This window comes from Myotis myotis, unplaced genomic scaffold (genome assembly GCF_014108235.1).
Source record: "Myotis myotis isolate mMyoMyo1 unplaced genomic scaffold, mMyoMyo1.p scaffold_m19_p_3, whole genome shotgun sequence".
NCBI lineage: Eukaryota > Metazoa > Chordata > Mammalia > Chiroptera > Vespertilionidae > Myotis > Myotis myotis.
In genome coordinates, this window is record NW_023416335.1 from 180,790,011 (window position 1) to 180,810,852 (window position 20,842).

General features: G+C 37.8%; 1 protein-coding gene across 7 annotated transcripts in view; it reads left to right on the forward strand.

Moving 5' to 3' along the window:
* SOX5 (SRY-box transcription factor 5) overlaps window positions 1-20,842 on the forward strand; it is a 971,461-nt gene that overhangs the window by 917,506 nt on the left and 33,113 nt on the right. For all 7 annotated transcript variants that reach the window (XM_036296492.1, XM_036296491.1, XM_036296490.1 and 4 more), the window contains 2 exons: window positions 7,599-7,776; window positions 17,595-17,740. In XM_036296492.1, coding sequence (XP_036152385.1) covers window positions 7,599-7,776; window positions 17,595-17,740 — 324 coding nt within the window. The remainder of the gene's footprint in view (window positions 1-7,598; window positions 7,777-17,594; window positions 17,741-20,842) is intronic.

Below are 20,842 nucleotides of genomic sequence, written 5' to 3' on the forward strand. Positions count from 1 at the left end.
TCTAGGTTTATTAGCTCAGAACCTCCTCATGACAACCAGTGAGGTAGGCGGAGAAGAGACTACAATTCCCATGGTATATGCATATGCAGAAATGAAGCTCAGAGAGGAAAAGTGTCAAGCACAGTGGTTCCCAAGGTGCAGCACACGCCCCATGGGGGGCAGGGGGGCAATTTGATTTTAAGTGGGGACAATTCCAGAATGAGTTAACCCTGAATTTTTTGAATTTCTTATGGTTCAAAGGGGCCTCATCTACAGTGTATCCTATATAATGAAAGGCTAATATGTAAGTGACTGAATGGTGGAATGACCGGTCACTATGCTGTGCGCTGACCACCAGGGGGCAGACACTCAACGCAGGAGTTGCCCTCTGCTGGTCAGTGTGCTCCCACAGGGGGAGAGCTGCTCAGCCAGAAGCCAGGCTCACAGCTGGCAAGAACAGCAGCAGTGGTGGGAGCCTCTCCTGCCTCTGTGGCAATGCTAAGGATGTCCGACTGACAGCTTAGGCCCACTAAGCTGTCAGTTGGACATCCCCCCAGAGCTCCCAGACTGTGAGAGGGCACAGGCCACACTGAGGGCCCTCCCCCTACCAGTGCACGAATTTCGTGCACCGGGCCTCTAGTATGTGTGTGTGTGTGTGTGTGTATATATATATATATATATATATATATATATATATATATATATTTCAATTACCATATGGCTATTAAAGAATCAAAGCATATTTATAAATGAAACAATATATTAAATGCATAGACAGCCTGTCCTCAAAGAATTCAGTTTAAATAAGATGCAATTCTACATATGTTTACACCTAGGTCTCAAATAGAAAGGAAATGCATTTTTTTTTTTTTTTGCTCCTTTATTACTGACCACACAAAACAAAAGCCTCAAAGCCACGTGCCTAGATGTTAGGTCACTTGCGTTTTTCTACTGCCTGACATATAACAGTCATTAATAAATAGTTAAAATTTTATTCAATAAATAATGAATGGATGGATGGATGCTTGAATAAATGTACATGGTCTTGTCCATTGCCGTTAGAGTGCTATACATTTGTTAACTACCAAATAAGTGTTTCATTTTCAATGAGTCATTTAGGTAAATATTTAAAGAAGTAGAATTTTGAGACAACTGTGATATGCCATAAACTAGATTATCAATTAGATACTAGAGAATGAATTAGAGAATGAATCAATTAGAGAATGAATCAATAAGAGATTAATGCTTTTTCTGGAGGGCACAATCATTTGCACATTCTTAGTGGTCCATCTTGTGGTCCAAGATCCACATGTGAGCATATTTCCATGCTGTGAACAACAAGGATGAAAATAGAAAGAAAGAAGTAGACTTCTTTAGGATACTGACATCCCTATTAAAATTCCTTCGCAAGAAGTGAATGAAGGCTAAGGAGTAATAAGAGAGAAATAACCCTCCAGGATTCCGGAGAATGAGTTTTATTATATAATTATTTGATTTCTTATAAAAATCAAACATCAGAATGTGTTTGGTCTTTGTGCATTATAACATAATGAATATTATACAGTTATATTAGAGTAACACATTTTTTATAGAATAAACTTATTACTTGAAAACCATCTAAATGAAATATATTTAACTTTATATTTTACATAGAATAACCCCTGCATCCATGATGACAGTTGGTATTTCTCCAGTGCATGTAAGGCTCTATATTTGTGTCAAACTTATTTCCTTATTTAATTTATTATTTATATGTGTGGGAATTTTCATTGGCTGGGATACAATTTAATTAGGAACTCCATGATATTTTTATATTGTGACCACAAGCTGAAATTAAGTGATGTGTTTGCATTCAGACAAATTATAGAAGCTCTAAGTAAATGGAACATGCCTGAACTATTATGTTTGTTTGGGTTGTACGTGCTTTGCATTCTATCCCAGACAACTAAGATTAGCAAAGACTTTATTGGAAGAAGCTATAGCATGAATAGGTTCCTAAAACTTGTATGTGGATATACAAAATAGTATTCTCTTATACATTATTATATGAATTACTATATTTCTGGCATATTGTACACAAACCCTTGATATGTTCTCTCAAAAAATTGTCTAAGTTAACTCTTTAGTATAAAGGAAGAAAATGTTCAGTGCTATATAGTGTGAGAAACAGATGCACATAAAAAAATCACCAAAGTAAGTCAATGATGTGTGCCTCAACTTTTAAACGAATGTATGAAGTAGCAAATGTGAGTATTTATTTTATTATTGCATGTTTATTAACCATTATATGGCTTATTATGTGGTAGTATTAATATGGCTAAGCCTGAATTTCAGAAATTATATTCCATTAACATCTTTTTAAATGTAATTTTAATTTGTCATGTAAATGAAGAATATTGTATGTTGAGTCCACAAACCAAGATTCATTAAAACTTTCTGAACCATAGTTTCCTTTCTTGGTTTATTAATTACTTCATAGTATTGAAAATTAAATAAATGATTAACTTGAAATATAATTCTATGAATGTAAATAATAGCCTTCTATTAGTGCTTACCTTAACTTGCACATGTTTGCTCTATATTTATCACATACAAATTTGGAGCTATTCAGCAGACACATAAGATTATTTTTATCTATCAATTGGTATATAAAGGAAATACGTATGATATATGCTATTTTCAAAAATTTGAACTGATAGCCCTAGCTGGGTTGGCTCAGTAGATAGAGTGTTGGCCTGCAGACTCAAGGGCCTGGGTTTGATTCTGGTTAAGGGCACATGCCCAGGTTGCAGGCTTGATCCCCAGTAGGGGGCATGCAGGAGTCAGCCAGTCAATGAGTCCCTCTCATCATTGATGTTTCTATCTCTCCCTCTCCCTTCTTCTCTGAAATAAATAAAAATTCATATTTTTTAAAAACGTTTTAACTGACAACGTAATTTAACAATTGGACCAGTAATTAACAGAAAATTGTTTTCTTCACTGCTTGATGCTGAACTTGATAGAAATGCTTTTTGTCCAATGCTTTCTTGACCTTGAAAATTACTTATGTTTGTTTATATGTAAACTAGGACCCAGTGCACAAATTTGTGCACCTTGAAAGTAACTGTGGGCCACGAGGCTGGTAGGCACAGGGGCAGGTCTCGGCCCATCCTCCACACCCCTGCAGCCCCTCCTGCTGCGACCTCCTGTCCCCTGTATCCCAACAGCCCCACCCACTCCTGCTGCCCCTGCTCACACCCACTGACAGTGCAGAGCCATTGAGGCTGGTGCCAGCAGTGGGTGCGAGTGGCAGCTGCTGCCCCGATAGCCCCTCAGGAGCAGGGGGAGGTGGAGAAGCCCTCAGGGGTGATCAGAGCCAGCAGCCACCACTTGCATCTGCTGATGGCACCAAGTGATTGGGACTGGTGCCAGGCACCAGCAGCAGATGCGAGTGGCAGCTGCAGCACCGGCTGTGGGTGTGAGTGGGGCCAGCACTGGCAGTGGGTGCGAGTGGCAGATCCGGTGCTGGTGGCAGGTGAGAGTGGGGTCGATGCTAGCTGCACATGTGATCACCAGGTGGGACCACAGCACGTGGGAGCAAAGAATTTTCAGTAACCACCAGAGGTTCGCCCCGATTACAGTGACCGGTGGCCCGCCTTGGTCTGGTGCCCCCACTCACCTGCTCCACTATTCCACTTCATGGCTGACACCTGCCATGTTCCGTGCACGCCCTCTGGTGGTCAGCACACATCATAGTGACCAGTTGTTCGGTTCGGTTGTTCTGGATGTTCTGCCGTTGGGTCTATTTGCATATTAGCCTTTCATTATATAGGATTATATATCTTAATTTTTAAATGTATACTTTATATTTAAAATTATAGACTAATCATGCTAAGCTTTAAAATTTATCCTAAATGAGATATTGCAAATAATAATAAACAAAGTAGAAAAAGCCTTACATTTGGCACTTATTGTGCATATTCATAATTAGGAGGCTACATCCCATAAATGAATAGTCCACTTCCATTTCATAGTTAGGGTCTTTTAATTTTTATCTAGTCAAGTAAAAAATAATTAATAGAGCCTTAGCCAGTTTGTCTCAGTGGATAGAGCATCAGTCTGCGGACTGAAGGTCCCAGGTTCAATTCTGGTCAAGGGCACATGCCTGGGGTTGCTGGCTGGGTCCCCAGTAGGGTACGTGCAGGAGGCAGCCGGTCAATGATTCTCTCTCATCATTGATGTTTCTATCTCTCTCTTCCTGTCCCTTCCTCTCTGAAATCAATAAAAATATTTTTAAAAAATAATTAATAGAAAATTAAACTACCATATTCTTCATAAATAATAGGTATTTGCTATAGTAGCTCTGTTATAAATTATTACAAGAATCAAATTGTGAAATATTATATAATGGGTCAAAATTATTTTTATAACTACCAGTATAAGGATCAAGCATGTGGGTTCTTATTAATATACCATTAGCCTGGTCACACAAAGAAAGAGAATGAAAGGGCAATTATGAATGACATTTTTGTCAACTTTGGACCTGTCAACCTCTATTATGCCCTTAGGGCTTTGCACTTTTTGGATTTCAGACATCATGCTGCCTCGAATGGAGGAGAATACTAAGAACTCCAGTGGATCTCTTGCTCTGATCATTGCTTTGGGTAGTCCTTTTTCAGTGTGCTCATGTAATAGTGCTTAGTGCTAAAAGCACAGCCAGTGACCTTTCACCCCATCAGCACCACAACTGCATCATCTTCAGGGACACCACCGTCTTCTCTCTACCATTTCCTCTGAGCTGGTAAATCTCTGTAGCAACTCTGCGAACATATTCGCTCCTCTCTATTCTTTCTGCACAGTCAAGTGGAACAGCCACCTTCAGTTTCTCTAAGCATCCCCTCAAAACTTCTGCAAGAGTTGTGATGCTGTCAGAGGAAGTTTTCAGGCTGTCATGACAAAAGCTAGTGGTTTCACACAGAAGGTAGTGAGCAGGTGCGACGTTTGAAGGGGGAAAAGTGCCTCGACTATTTACAGCTGCATAGCAAACAGTCAATGAAGCTCCCTTCTGACAGGATATTTTGGCGGAATTTCAGGGAGAAAATGTGGATTCTAGTCCTTATTGTCTCACCGAATCTCAGTAGCATTTATTTTATTATGCACATGCATATTTTTATTTATTATTATTAGCATGTAATGTTATGTTCTGATAAAAAAAAAATTAAGGATTGAGTTACTATCACATCATCTTTAATGTTACCTCCTTATACTGAGGAAGTTTTTTAAAGGGGTTTGAAGCCAATACGCATATATTTTAATAATCTCCCTGTATATTATATAAGGCAGTGTCACTCAAACATTAGTGTGCATCAGAATCACCTGGGAATGCTTGTTAAAACACAGACTGCTGGAACCCACCTCCGAAGTTTCTAAGGATAAAGAATTTGCCTTTCTAACAAGTTCCCAGGTGGTGCTGGTGGTGCTAGTCCACAGACCACATTTTGAGACAGAGTCATTCATACTGGAGGAGGGTAAAAAAGGGAAAACAGTACCCCTGGGTTTTTGCCAACCATAGCATCATATATATGGATTTTGGCTGACCAGCCCAACTAAATGTTCAAATTGAAAAATGGAGGGATGATTTTGCCCCAGTACTTTTAAAAAAGCTAAAGTAAACTTTTTAAAAATATATTAAGCCAGTCGTGGAATTATCTTACTTCACTTTTTTACAAAATTCTATGAATCCATAAAAATTTGGTATAATGGTCATTAACTACTTATGCATCTAACATGACCCCATATTGCCATTGAATTATCTCATGGATTTTCAGGTAACTGTTCTTTTCTCTGAAACAGAAAATTAGAATTGAAAAAAAAAAAAAGTTATCCATTTTCCCTAGCCTGTTCATAGGTTTCGTAAGTGCAGCTAACAATAAAATCTAACAATAAACCACTTTAAAATATAAATTAGAAATAGATGTTATATTACACCATTTTACCATTTTTATAAAGTGCATTGTTCCAGTGTTTTTTAGTAAATATATACATAAAATTTTGTATGCATTAATTAACATGTTTATTAACAGGTTTCAATGTCACACCATTTGATTCAAACTGTTCCAATTTTGACAAGTTATCCTGCTACTACTGGTAGATATTTTATGTACCTAACTCATGAAGATTAAACAGTAGCTAAGTGGAAACTATATATATATTTAAATATATTTTATTGATTTTTTACAGAGAGGAAGGGAGAGGGATAGAGAGTTAGAAACATCAATGGGAGAGAAACATCAATCAGCTGCCTCCTACACACCTCCTACTAGGGATGTGCCGGCAACCAAGGTACATGCCCTTGACCGAAATCGAACCCGGGACCACTCAGTCCACAGGCCAATGCTCCATCCACCCAGCCAAACCGGTTAGGGCTGTATATATTTTTTAAATCCTCACCCAATGATATGTATTTTTTTTTTTTGAGAGAGAGAGAGAGAGAGAGAGAAATTGATGTGAGAGAAACATTGATTGATTGCCTCCCATATGCACCCTAACTGAGGATGGAACCTGCAACATTTTTGATGTACGGGACAATGCTCCGACCAACAGAGCCACCTGGCCCGGGAGGAAGCTATATTTTTATTCTATAATAATACTTATGTAAAACTGGATATAATTTAAACAATAAGATACAAGCAAATTATGCAATATTTTAATTTTAGAGCATAGAAAAGTAATAACTTTTTGTTTGTAATGAAAAAAGCAATGTCGTGTCTGACTCTTATATATTGCAATAAAAATTTAAGTGATAATTGTACTCATAAGGGCTAATATGGATAGTTATAATATAAAATGTGAACTATGCAAACTTGACCTGTGCAAGCATAGAACAATTGAAAATCACGATACCTGCTGAACTGACCACATACAAACCTTTATACCACCATGTAGTGCACTGTAAGGAAAATATATAAAACAAATTTGGATTTTAAAAAATGTAATGTTAAATGTTTAGAACATTGTTGCACATAAATAGTACATATTAATAAAATGCTAATTATATTGTTTCAATTTTTTATTAAACCAAAAAGTGCTCCTAGGAAACTTAAGAAAAGGGGTTATTTTCTAACAATTAGAAAGTTATATTTTTCTTTTTTGTATTTAATTTGGGGAGCAGTTCTGATCAGAGCTACACACCATTTCACTCCTCCATCATGCATGTTCCAGGAACTCTATTTAAGCACCAGGCTACAAAGATGCTTGGGACTCAAACCCTGTTCTCTGGAGGTTGGATAAAAGCTATCTACATCATAATTTTATATGAACAATGTATTGTCTCTCAATAAAAATGAATAGTACAAATAATAGCTCTTTCAGAATATTTCTTACAGGTGACATCAGTTATGTGCTTTCTGGATAGTTGAGTGTACTTATCCTTTATCTAATACAAAAGGTGTTTCATAATATGCAGTTCACAGTGACGTTTTTGACAGTTGACCAAACATTTGTGATGTTCAGATTGAATGCTAATATCACTGATTGGTAGAGTAACTTGCTGGGAAAGGACAGGCACTCTACCTGTGTTTTTCTAGGCATTTGTAATCAGCTTTTCCTTATCACAACTCATGTTCTAATGATCATTGCAGGATGAAGTGGCACAGCCACTGAACCTATCAGCTAAACCCAAGACCTCTGATGGCAAATCACCCACATCACCCACCTCTCCCCATATGCCAGCTCTGAGAATAAGCAGTGGGGCAGGCCCCCTCAAAGCCTCAGTCCCAGCAGCATTAGCTAGTCCTTCAGCCAGAGTTAGCACAATAGGTAAGTTCTGTTTCTTTTGTTCTTGCTGATTTTCTGTTTGTGGCAATTGAATTAAGTCATCTTTTAATGGCAAATCACACATACCCTGTGCATGGCTTTAGTTCCATACGAGAGTTCCAATTTGATGAGCCTCATAGGTCTGTTTTAACGTGCAATTGGAATTTGTAACTGAACTCCAAGTTATAATTTCCCCCTGAAAATCAAATTGAACTGCTTATGTTTGTTGCTATAACTGATGTTCCTAAGTTATATAAAAGAGGCCTAATGTCTAATCACAGAGAGCAGTGGTTCCAGAATGCTATTGTCTGGTGACTTGCCTTTTCCATCACTGAAATTTATTTTTATATTTTTTGATGTGTACAGAGTATACATAATAATGAAATACCTTCTGCCTGGTCTAGCAGTCAACCATCAGGATGTGAAGTTTGTTTAGTTCCACACCACTTGAAATTTACCTGAATATATTAAAAGTATTATAAAAAGTTGATAGCTTCATTTCTCCAAATTTGTCATTTCAGTAGAGTAGCCAAACACTAGAAAATGTTTCTCATATGTAATACTTTCAACAATAAAGATTTAATTTTTAAAAAAGAAATGCTTCTATAAGCTTTTAAAATTTTTAATAGTTTGTATTTTAGTAACATAAATTAGATAGCACTTAGCTAATCACGCATTTATTAAAATGTTTGTCATTTGTATATAGTTATGAGGAGGCTAGCACAGACCAATCCTCAAGGAGCTCAGGGTTTAATTGGGGACAGGGGGAATCATCCTACAGCACACGTCAGCCATAGTAAGTAATATTCCAGAGCACAGTTACAATCCTTTGGTCATAAAGAGGAGAGTGTTGAATTCTATTTGGGAAGGATCAAGGGATGCTAAGCTGGGGATAATCTATTTCAAATGGAGCCTTGAAGAAGAGTTATAGCCCTAGAAATTTAGACTGTAAAAAAACCCACACAAAAACAAAACAAAACAAAAAAACCCCAGCAAAATAGTACACTTTTGAGAAACATTGATTTGGCTAGATATAAAATGAGGGTGTAGTAGAAAGTAATCAGAGCTAAAACTGAATGGGGCAGGAAAGTTAAAGAACACGAAGAATAAAAACATTAGGATTTAGTTGGAGCTCATGGGTAGGTAGACTCAGAGAGGGGTTAGTACAAGGGTGTAGCAGAATTCTAATTACAACTATTTGAAGAATATGAGGGAAAAAAGAGCAGTTGATATATAGACCAGTCTGTTTGTAAGCTTGATGTTGAAAAGTAATTTTGAGAAGACTGAGTAGTGATGGTTTTAGAATAGAAAAGTCATATTATTTTTCAAAGGGAATAAGAATTGGAGAGCTGTATAGATATAAAAGAGTGCATCAGTGATGATGCAACAACAAGAGATAAGGAGAAAGGATTAACTTTGGAAAGGAGAAAAGTCCATTGTTTTTTCTAAGACTGAAGGAAATAAAGAAAAAAGAAGTAAAGTTGTGAAGAAATTGTGGGATGGATAGAAAGAAAGCTGAAGGGGTGTATTCCAATTGCTTCCATCTTCACAAAGATTCCAGGTTATTTGCCAACAGAAAGTCAGTGTGGGCCAGTGGGGCAGCAATAAGAAGAGAAACAATGAAAACTTAAATTCTGAGAAGTCTGAAAAAGGCTGGGTGCATGTGTGCTTTTTATTATTATGCACCATTCTGTTATGGTCAAACTCTCAGTCACTCTGCTCAACATCCTTAATGGACGCCAAGATAAAGACTTGCTTTCATGTCCTAAGTTGGTAAAAAACAATACTTTATTTGGCAAGAATGATTTATTTCCATAATAGACATGAAGGCTTATCCTAGTAAATATCACAATGTTGGTATATGAGTTACTTTTGTAATATCATTAGAACTAGAATATTAAACTAATGGAATAACTAATGCATTTGCATTTTTAGATGAGGATTTTATACATTAGCATTCCAAAGATTAAGTATAAGAAAATATTTTAGAAAGGCAAGAATATATTTAATGATATTTGTCATCTGACTTTCTCCACTACTAAAACTTCTCTTATTTTGTTCCCTGAAACATCCCTTCACCACACACATATTCCTCATATTTTCCAAGGAGTTGAGGGCACTACAATTTGCTTTTCTCTTTTCAACAAATGGCAGATGTTGAAAGCTGAAACTATAATGAGCAATAATGTAGTTGGATAAAAGCTGTGAGCATTAATGGTGTTGTAAAGGTCACTCCTGAAAGAAGAATTAATGTGTTATGCCATTAATAAAGCATGGAAAACTGTGAACTAAAAGATAACTAAAGGTATCATTAATGACATGGGTTCATTGTTATATACCTACCAGCCATAAATATAGAAAGTGAGTTTTTGAGGTTGGTGACCAATATTACAGTATATTATATAAGTATATTTTTAATATGGTTTGCAAATGATAGGCAGCTCCAAAGAAAGAATCCTTAAAAGCCAGGGAAGATTCAGATGATTGATGGATAATTTTAGAAGCTCTTGACCAGATGTTATCTTTCCCTCATTGGCCGTTTTCACTTACATTGCACATGTATAGAACACTTTTAACTTTTTTCAAAGCATTTTTAATCTATTTTCTCACTGCAGTTAATTTTAGAAGTATAAAGCCTTAACTAGATGGAGCAGATATCCATATCAAATAGTCAAAACTTATTTTACAGATAAAGAACGGAGGCCTACCGTGACTAAGTGCTTACTAGGGATTCTAAGTAAGTTGCTCTCATGGTGTAGATAGCTCTGTGACTCTGTTTATCACCTCTGGTTTAGTTTCAAGGAAACACATACACAGAAACTTAGCAACTTGGCCAACTCACATCCCGTGGAGGTCGAGGCCTTAAAATCAGAGTCCAGGTTGGGATTCTTTATTTTTAGTTATTGCCTATTGGTAGTCTCTCTGTATTACATGCTTTAATCAGGCATCTATTTAACCTTTCACTCATTCATCCAATAGATGGGTATTGAACATCTTCTCTATGCCATACATTTTGCTAAGCCTGGAGGATAAGCAGGTGAAAGAGTTGGACTGAAGCTTAGATGCCATGGTCTTTGTTCTATCATCTCTAAAACATATTATTCTTACTCTTCATTCCTGATGGATAAGTAAAATTTTGCCTGAGCAAATGTGTATACACACACAGATTCAATAAGATGAAGGGAAACACTTTGAGGTCCATTAATTTGGTATTTTATTTCTGCAACTTGCTCATTTAACATATGATGCCATGAAGGAAAATATTAGCTCAAATACATTTACATTTTTTATGAGAAAAACTTTTTCTGAGGGTAAGTAACTGAACAAGAATTGTGTAATAGTTACATAGGTAGCCATTGGATTATTAGGAAGTTAGGGGTATCATTCAACATCTGGCAATTAACATTCACAAAACATTTTACAATTTACAATTTGCATTCATGTTTATTATTCAACTAATTCTTGAGAGATTTCACATGTGAAGAAATAACAAGGTGCCCAAAATTTGATGATGATATGATGTCAAAAATCGTAAAAAATATTAATATGTATTGAAAATAATTTAAAACACCTGGGCCTTTACTTTTACTTATAGCTGAACAACCAAATGTAAAATAAGTATGTACTAAATAAGAATTTGTATTGCCCTGATAGCATTTATTAAGCTCATGAATTTTAATAAATCCATGATATATAGTACAGGCTTCCATTGATATGATGACATAGAAAATCAATGAACTTGGAATTATAAACTGGAAACTTTCAACTTAGAAATATGCATTTATTTCTTCAACAGTCTGCCATGTGCCAAAGGAATAAAAGACTAAAAGGGAAAAAAAATGCCCTCAAGTAGTGAGTTCAGAGACTGGTGTGAAAGACAAGTTTAGAAAACGAGCTACAATGACACAGTAAGAACATTTACAAGGTTTTGAAGGAGCAGATAAATGGGAAGTACTACTGCTGCCAAGGACTATGTCTGGGGTATGTCAGCAAAGTCCTTACAGAAGAGTGACATTTAAATAAATTCCCAAACACACCAGGAAGAGAGAGTATTTCAGTAAAAGACAAGCTTGGGCGACAGAGGTGGGCGGGAGGAGGAAGGCTGTCCTTAGCACAGGAAATAGTTCCGTGCAGCACAGAACTCCTGAGAGACCAGCAAGAAATGACCCGGGAAAGATAAGCAGAGTTGACATCATGAAGAGATGTTTAGGCCATTTTAAAGTGTTTGGAGTTTATCCTAGAATGACGTTTCGTGGGGAGCATTAAAGTGTTTCCTGTTTCAGTATATTTGGGAAAGGCTGCATATTATTGTTACTTCTTGCAGCTCCACGATGCACATGAACATATTCAAGATTTTGAGAATTTGTGCATTGAAGAAACCTTTTTAACTTTCATTAGTCTTTTCCACATTTATTGGAACATGGGGTCATTTTGCTTCACAAAATCATCATCTTATAATGCTCCCTTAAGCATTGGGGTACCAAGAGATGAGCTTTTTTAATCAGGTAAAGTGACATGATCCAAATTCCTTGTTTTGGGATATTTTGCAATGTTGTATCTGCAAGCAGAGTAGGAGATGGATTCAAGGGCGTAAGCCTGAAGATAAGGAAACCAGTTAGGAGGTTATGGCATTAGCCCAAGTGAGCTAGGAGGTGCCTTCAGCAAACGTAGGGCATGTGGGGATCGAGAAGAAGCACATGAGAGAGCGAGGAGCAGACAGAGCTGTCAGGGCTCGGCTGTGGTTGCCTTTTATATGTTTGGGTAAAGGAGGTGTCTTAGATGACTCCCAGGTGATGGCATGGGCACCTGGCATGGGCTATGGGTGTAGAAAGAACAGATTGAGGAAGTGGGAGATGATGAATTCTGTTCTAGATACACTGCGTTTCAGATACTCATGGGACATTCAAGTAGAGAACCTTAGGAAGCAGATGTATGTAACTAGGAATAACGATTTGAGTCAGACAGTAGATATTTCACAGTACCAGGAATCACCCCTTGACTCTTAGGATTATGTTTAGGACCAAATGTGATATATTGAATTCTAAGGCTGATGCAACCAATCACAAACTGGGTAGCTTGAAACAAATTTATGCTATCACTGATTGGAAGCTAGAAATCCAAAGTCAAAGTGTCAGTAGGGATTAGTTCCTTCTGGAATGTCAGGGGAAATCTGTCTCATGCTTCTTGATTAGCTCCTAGTGGTTGCTGGCAGTCCTTAGTGTTCCTTGATTTTTAGATGCAAAATCCAAACTTTGCCTCCATAGTCACATGACCTTCTTCCCTGTGTCTCCTTATGTCAAACTTTCCTTTCTCTCATAAGGACACCAGTCGTTGGGTTAAGGCCCACCCTAAATCAGGGTGATCTCATTTCAATAGAGTCTATTAAGGACTGTATTTCCAAATAAAGTCACATTCACAGATACAGGGGTTAGCCTGAGACAGGGACATTTCCTATTGAGAGACACAACTTAACCCATTACTGGTACTTCCTGCTTTTCCTCCTACCTTTCAATGTTAGTTTATTTTCATTGTGGAGTAGCCATTACTCGCTTTTTCTGTTTAATTTTACCCTTGCTAAGATTGGACTTGCCCATTTTCCCATTTTTTCTGCCTCTGAAATTATATAAAAGGGTCTTTTATAATTTTAAGAATTTTGTTGTTAGTGGTTAAGAAGCAACACTGAGATGCAAAACATCAAGTTGTGGTAAATTTTATAAGATTACAGAATCTGGCGACTCTGGTGATGATTCCTAACCTGTGTTTCCCACATCTCATCTGGGATGCCAACTGGAGCCATACTGGCCTTTGTCCTCTCACTTCCCTCCCAAGATTGAGGTTCACTGAATCTCTCTTAAACACATGCCCATCTTCAAATCTTGCCTGTAGATACAATCGCTGCCTCAGTGTATAATGAAGGAAGAATAAGATGTATCAGGTCATCATTTTGGGTCTTTTTGGACTCTGATGGGGGACTTCGATTTAATTGAACCTCTCTCTCAACAAGAAATGACACCTCCTCTTGGACTTTATCATAACAAGACTGCCGAGGTACACATATCTTGGAAATGAAAGCAGAAAGAAAAATAAATAAATAATGCTTTTTGCTGTCTTCTCAGATATCAAGAGCTATATCCACCTTCACATGTATTATTTTATGTAATTCTTCCATTGAGGTTACATTTATTTTACAGGTGAGGGAAATGGAAACTCAGTGAGATTATTATAATTTGTCAAATATCACATTTTCTGAGAATTAGAAACCAAGATCCATCTGAACCCAATGCCCAAATCTTCTCTGTTTCACTAATGCTATTTGGCAAATGAACCGCCAGTTACAGAATAACTGTCAGGGACCACTTGTGATACTAAAAAAAACCCAGATTAACTCATCTAATCTTCACAACATTTTCATTGTGACCAATGAGACCACTGAGACTTAGAAAAGTGAAATAACTTTTGCAATTTATATAGCTAATAAGTGGCAAAGCTAGGATTTTACTTCAGCATTGTCCAACTCTAAAACACACACTTCTCTTGAGGGTTGAAACCCTGAAGCTCAATCTAAAGAGCAGGAGAAGAAAGGATCCCAGGAAAGGATATATAGATGGAGGAGTCGGAGAGAAGAGGGGATCCCGTGCTATGATGAGAGACAAGGAAGGAAGGCATTTCAATGAGGTGATGGTGAGTGCGGTTATTCTGCAGAGAATGGAAAATGCCCCTTAGATTGGCAATTAAAAGAATACAGCAAGCAGGAACAAGATTGTAACAGGAATGGGAGAGTGAGGAAGGGACAGGAGAATTTGAATCTTTGAGAAGCTTGGCTTAGAACAGGGGTGGGCAAACTTTTTGACTCGAGGGCCACAATGGGTTCTTAAACTGGACCGGAGGGCCGGAACAAAAGCATGGATGGAGTGTTTGTGTGAACTAATATAAATTCAAAGTAAACATCATTACATAAAAGGGTACGGTCTTTTTTTTTTTTTTTTTTAGTTTTATTCATTTCAAACGGGCCGGATCTGGCCCGCGGGCCGTAGTTTGCCCACGGCTGACTTAGAAGGTAGAGAGACAGAGCTGGAACAAGGGGACAACAGGGAGGGAGAGACTTTATGTGCCTGTTTTAGGAGAGAACCTTAGGTACTTACAAGTTGAGATGGTGGAGATGGGAGAGAAGAGCAGATGACAAATGTGAAAGAAAATAACAGATGATGAGGTGTAGGAATCTAGAACATGAGTGCAAGGGATTTGCCTTGAATGAAAACAGAGGCACCTTTTTACTGACACAAGAAGAGGCATACATGGAGATAGATTTGAAGCTGCATGGGGTAACAAAGGGCGGGGGTAGGGTAAGGAGCAGGAAGGTGAAATTTTGTCTTTTTGGTCTTTTCAAAATCAGAGGCCAGACCATTTGCCAAGAGAGGGAGTCAGCAAGGGTGGGAATTTCGTGACTATGATTAGAAAAAAATGTAAAGAACTACCAAACAATCCCATTAAGATTCAGTTTATGGTATATAAATGGCTTTTATGATTTAACACAAGAGGTACAAATGTTAGAATTCCAGATAGCATATTAACCAAAACTCAAGAGTCTCTAAGAGCAAGAACATTTACTTGAAAGTAAACTTCTATTTCCACCTGCACAGGAACACATACCTTAACTTGGAACTAGCCATGACAGAGCATATGTCCATCAGTCATTTATCCTGTAACAATTTGCATTCATTTTGCATCTATATTAATTATCTTTCCTTCACAATGTTATATTGGCAGCACCTAAAAAAACATAAAGAATTAATACTTTTATTCAGTGCCATGTGCCAAACCATTTCACACATATATGTGCTCTGGAGAAGCTAAATAGACTACAAAAATGTGCGATGCCTGGTTGTACATATACAGGGGTTAGAGGGTAGGAAAATCAAGCGGTCCACTTAGGATGTTACTAAAAGAACATATACCAAGACCATCACTGCCATATCAGAGCTGCATTGCTTTCTAGAGTGGTAGTATTTATGAACAGAATACCTCAAGAATCATATATCAAGAAGCTTGTCCAAGTCAGCATAATATAATGTTAAAACAACCACCTTTTATAGTAAATATTAACCTTGTAAGTCTGACCTTCAGTCAGTTGTTCATATGGAAAATAAGACAATAATTAATAAATAAGAATAAGCTGTTTCACGTACTCACAACTGCAAACCTACTTTTGCCCCACCCTGCATAGTAGGTCCAGGCTTCCTCTTGCAGGGACTGCCCTAGAACTTATCTTTCTGCCTGAAGGAAAGCAGAGGACAAGGTGTGGTCTGTGCACAGTAAGGGGTGGGGGGAGGCAGTGCTGCCCTAATCTCACATCAGCTTCTTCAATAGAAATGTCTAGGCAGCAAGTGGGTTTTGGCAATCAGCAGATCAGATAGAAGAGCCTCGCTATACAACGAGGATGTGTAATCTGACATGATTAGACAAGGCTCTTTAGTACCAGAACATTCATAATTGAGACAAAGAAATAGTATTAATAACACTTTCCTAACACGGCAGCTAGCCATTTTATATTTCCTTTCTTTAATCTTAGTGTTTTTCAACAAATCATGGGATTTAATAGCGTGTTTTGGCAGATTAGAGGATTTATGGCCCAGATGTTTTTTGTTCTAAAAATGGATTAGGGTGTAAAGTTTGCTGGAATCCATGGAACATGTTGAGGCAAGCCGGTCATTTTATGTGTGATTAGTGCCTGCCTTCTGTCTCACAGTCCCTCCATCTGTCACCATACACCAATGGATCTGGTTAGATTTAGCCTCATGTCACAAACAAGTCCCTTTTCTGGGCAATATCATATTATAGATTTAGTTTATGCCATTTTATGCCCTAGTTAAAAGATAGGGAGAGTGAAAGATGAGATATTAGCTGGCCTTTCAATATTTGTGAAACAAATCCTTTCTCATTGGTACTCTACCTTAAAATCATGCAGATTATCATAATAATGGGCATCAAATAAAAAAAAAATGACCAGTGTTAAAATTAAGTTAAGAAATGTTTTGCTCCTTACACCTGTTATTCTTTAAAAGACATATTTGGCAGTGTTTTTGTTTGTTTTGTTTTTCTCTTTTTCTAACTCTGGATTGTAGAGCTGCAGATACAGGCTGGTCATTTTACCATCTTATTAAGAGTATGAATTGGGTGACTATTCTTACCAGTAGCCACATTTTTTTAAAATCAAACAATTACAGGTGCTTGGTTACATTCTGTGCTTGAAATTTAGCCTCTTAACTATGACAAGTATGTATCCATAGCAAACCACTGCCACCTGGGGTTTATTTCACTGTAATCCGATTCAGGGCCAAAATGCTCTTCTTTGTCAGTTAATAATGATTTATTTTTCCTTTAAATAACAACCTGGAAGTGCTATGCCCAAACTTTAAATTGGCCTTTTTAATGCTATGAGAGTGTCAGTAATTATAGTGATAATTATCAATATCTGCATTTTGTGGTAACATTAAAAGAAATCTTACATGAAAAGAAATCAAAGATAGGTTTTATTTTTGCACTACAAAATATTCAGATAATTAAAAATAGTTTCTGTAAAAACTATATTTCAAACTTCTTTTCAAGTGTGTGGAAACAGCTACCTTTCACTTAGTATTATGCTTCAATTACAAATGTTTGGCAATATGTTCATGTATGACTTATTCATTCATTTAGACAAATTCCACTGAGAAATTATTATATGCCAGACACCAGCCACTACCCAAAAAAGAAGTGATTGTTATGGTTAAGGTTTCCATGCATTTGTACAAAACATAGTCTTTGTTCTGTTGCATCTTCAGGTTATTTAAATGACCATGATGCTGTCACCAAGGCAATCCAAGAAGCACGGCAGATGAAAGAGCAACTTCGGCGGGAACAACAGGTGCTTGATGGGAAGGTGGCTGTTGTGAACAGTCTAGGTCTCAATAACTGCCGGACAGAAAAGGTTAGTTCTTAAAATACCTGGCTTTCCGAAAACACTTAAATCGCCTGAATGCTTTTCTTCTTTATTATCTTTTCATCTCCTCATCATCTCAGAGTAATAGTCCTCCTCCCTTTTTCCTTTGTCAATACAGAAATCTCCATGTCCATCCGAATCAAAACCAGCCCCAAATAGGCAGGCTTGTATTTCTCTTGTTTTCATCTTCAAACCTTATTGACAGTACCTTTCTCTGCCCTCCATTTGTATTGATATGAAATGGCATTTGAGATAGCTGAATCTTAGGGAAAGTTCTGCTTCCCAGAGATGCTTAACTTGTATTTGGGGATGAGCTGGATTTGAAAATGCTGGATCTTCTTTAACCAGCATAAGCTTGGATGATGCCCATGCTCATAGTCTAAGCATCTAGGATCCTGAGCTGGTCATATGTTTCTAATGCAAAACACTGTCAAGTTTTAGGTGGCTGTAACAGCTGGCAAATTTGACTTTATCATAAAACAAAATGTGATTTTTAAAACTTGGACATTATTCTTCTACCTAAGCCCATTGAAACTTCTGAATTTTTCTGAAATGTGACAATTTTAAACTTGTTTTGTCTAAAATACATTATATTATTTTCAGAAAAATATTATAAGTTCTAGAAAGCTCAAAGTGGTTTACTTCTTGTGGTAGTGTTTGATATGTTTTGAAATGAAATTTTAAAGTGTTTTTGAATCTCCTGTAAACAATCCTCTAGCTATATAGACACAATAGATAAAAGGGGGGAAATGATCAGCTACTTAGCAATAAACTGGGAAACATGAGTCAAACAGGACTGTGCAGAATGAGCAGTTTGCAAATCTGGAGAGGTTCCTGGGTTCCCAGGTTTTATATGGAATTCGATGTATAAACTCTAAATAGCTAGCAATCTGCATAGTGAAGGGAAATATATGCATGACCCTGTCACAGCCGTACCTTTTTTCTGGTCCAAACATGGGTCAAAAGGTGGAAGAAACTCTTTCAAGCCTGTTGTGTTTCTGGAGGGGAGAGCAGATCGTAGGTCAGTCTCTCATTCCCTGCAATCTCACAGTGTGAGAAGGTGCTGGTGCAGCAAGAAGGGGACAACCTTTCTCTAGCTAAGCGCCAGAGAGGAGGCAAAGTGAAGTGACAGCTCCGAGAAGGAAGGGAGGGTCGCAAGCATAAAGGAATTTATATTCAAATATTTAAACATGCTTGAAAGGATGCTTGAACAGAAATCCTTTTTTTTTTTTTTTTTTGCTCCCCATGTAGAAATGAGTTTAACACTCAGCCAGATGCTAATGCAAAGTGACTCGTGCTATTCCTCGCAAGCATAGCTAAATTGCCGTTATTTGTTAAGTGCATTGAATTCAGCTGTGGATACAGCAGTTGGTTGCATTCAGCAAGCATCTGTACCCTTTTTTTTTCTAATCCTCCAAAGCAGAGACAACTCTACCTATCTCCCCCCTCTCCTCCCCTGTGCTGGCTGGGACTTGTCAAGCGACAACCGACCAAATCCTTTTGGACAGGAAGGCTTCATCCCAAGTTCTATATACTTGCAAAACAGGCCTTGTGGTTGGATCAGGGAGCCCATTAAGAGCACTTTGATGGTATGGAAATTCATCTTCATGAAGCTCCTAGGCCCCTAAGCAGCATGCTGTTTAGCTCTGGTTACAGATCAGTCATTCACATCGGAGGGCAATAATTGTGCTGACGGCTTGTAAGGCAATGGTAGTACATAGAATAATCCTGGGCCCTCCACCATGACACTGCGAGTTAATCTTCTCTAATACAGATCAGCTGTTGTTCTAACACATGACTTCATGCAGGCTCCAGTGACTCTGCTCAGCCTTTTGATTAAGTAACAGGAGTGGAACCATCTGCATTCACTTTATTCCATAGTGTCTATTGTTAGGGGTCCTCATTGCCACTTCTTGTTCCCCCTCCACCATCACATTTTATTTTATTTCTCTGATTAGCACCTCCTATTTGAGGTGTAGGAGTTAGATTGCCTCTGTGGAAAGCTACTGCTTTTACTTTTCCTGTCCCTTTTGTGAATTATAATGACTTTTTTAAAGACTATTTTTGAAGGAATATTTGCCAAAATCTGCTGCCCAATTAATATGTCTTCATTCTCAAGAAGGTTAGCATTCCCAAATCTCTTCATCATGCACTTTCGATGCAGTTGAGTTATGTCTTCAATTAAAGTCTTATGTTTTTATGGGGTTTTAAGTGAAACTCTTAAAACATGAAGGCAAGCAGTTCCACTGTTGTAATAATATGGCTAACTCTTGTAATGCATAGGTAAACCTTTTGGCAGGACCCAAACTAGTTCATCCCTTGTTACCCTTGACACCTGAGAATGAACTGAGGTTATTGAACCTCTCTTAGAAACAGGTATTACTGTGGTTGCCTTTTCTTGTTGAACTAGCTTGGGTGTCACTTCCACAATGTCAATGATTGATACTCGTCTGTGCAATTCATGGGACTAAAATGATGTCAAATTTACATATTTAATTAGTAATTATTCAACATTAGCATCTATTATCTATTAAGGATGGGGCTGTGTACTTGAGGTGCTATCTATAATAATGAAAGCGTAATATGCTAATTAGACCAAACATCCTTCTGGTCGACCTTCCAGATGAAGCTGAGGCTGCGAGGACTGAGGTAGCCACTGTAGCAGGCAGGGGCTGGGGCAGAGGAGACGAATTTTGTGCATCAGGCCTCTAGTCCTATCTAATAATAGAGAAACATGGTAATTAACCGTAACTTTGCTACCCTTCCTATTGGCTAATCAGCGAGATATGCAAATTAACTGCCAACCAAGATGGCGGCCGGCAGCCAGGCAGCTGAAGCGAACAGGAGGTTTGCTTGCTCCAGTGAAGGAGGAAGCCAAGGTTCCCTGCCTGCTGCTCCTGGGCTCTGAGCTGCAGTCTAAGAAACAATGTTGCAAATATAGAACCTAAACAAACCCCAGAAACCTGCTTTCAGCCAGCCAGGCCTCAGAGCTGGAGTTGAAACAGTGTTTCAATTATAGAACCCAAACAAACCCAGATACCTGCTTTCAGCAGCCGAGATCTCAGAGCTGGAGCCGGCCTCAGAGCTAAA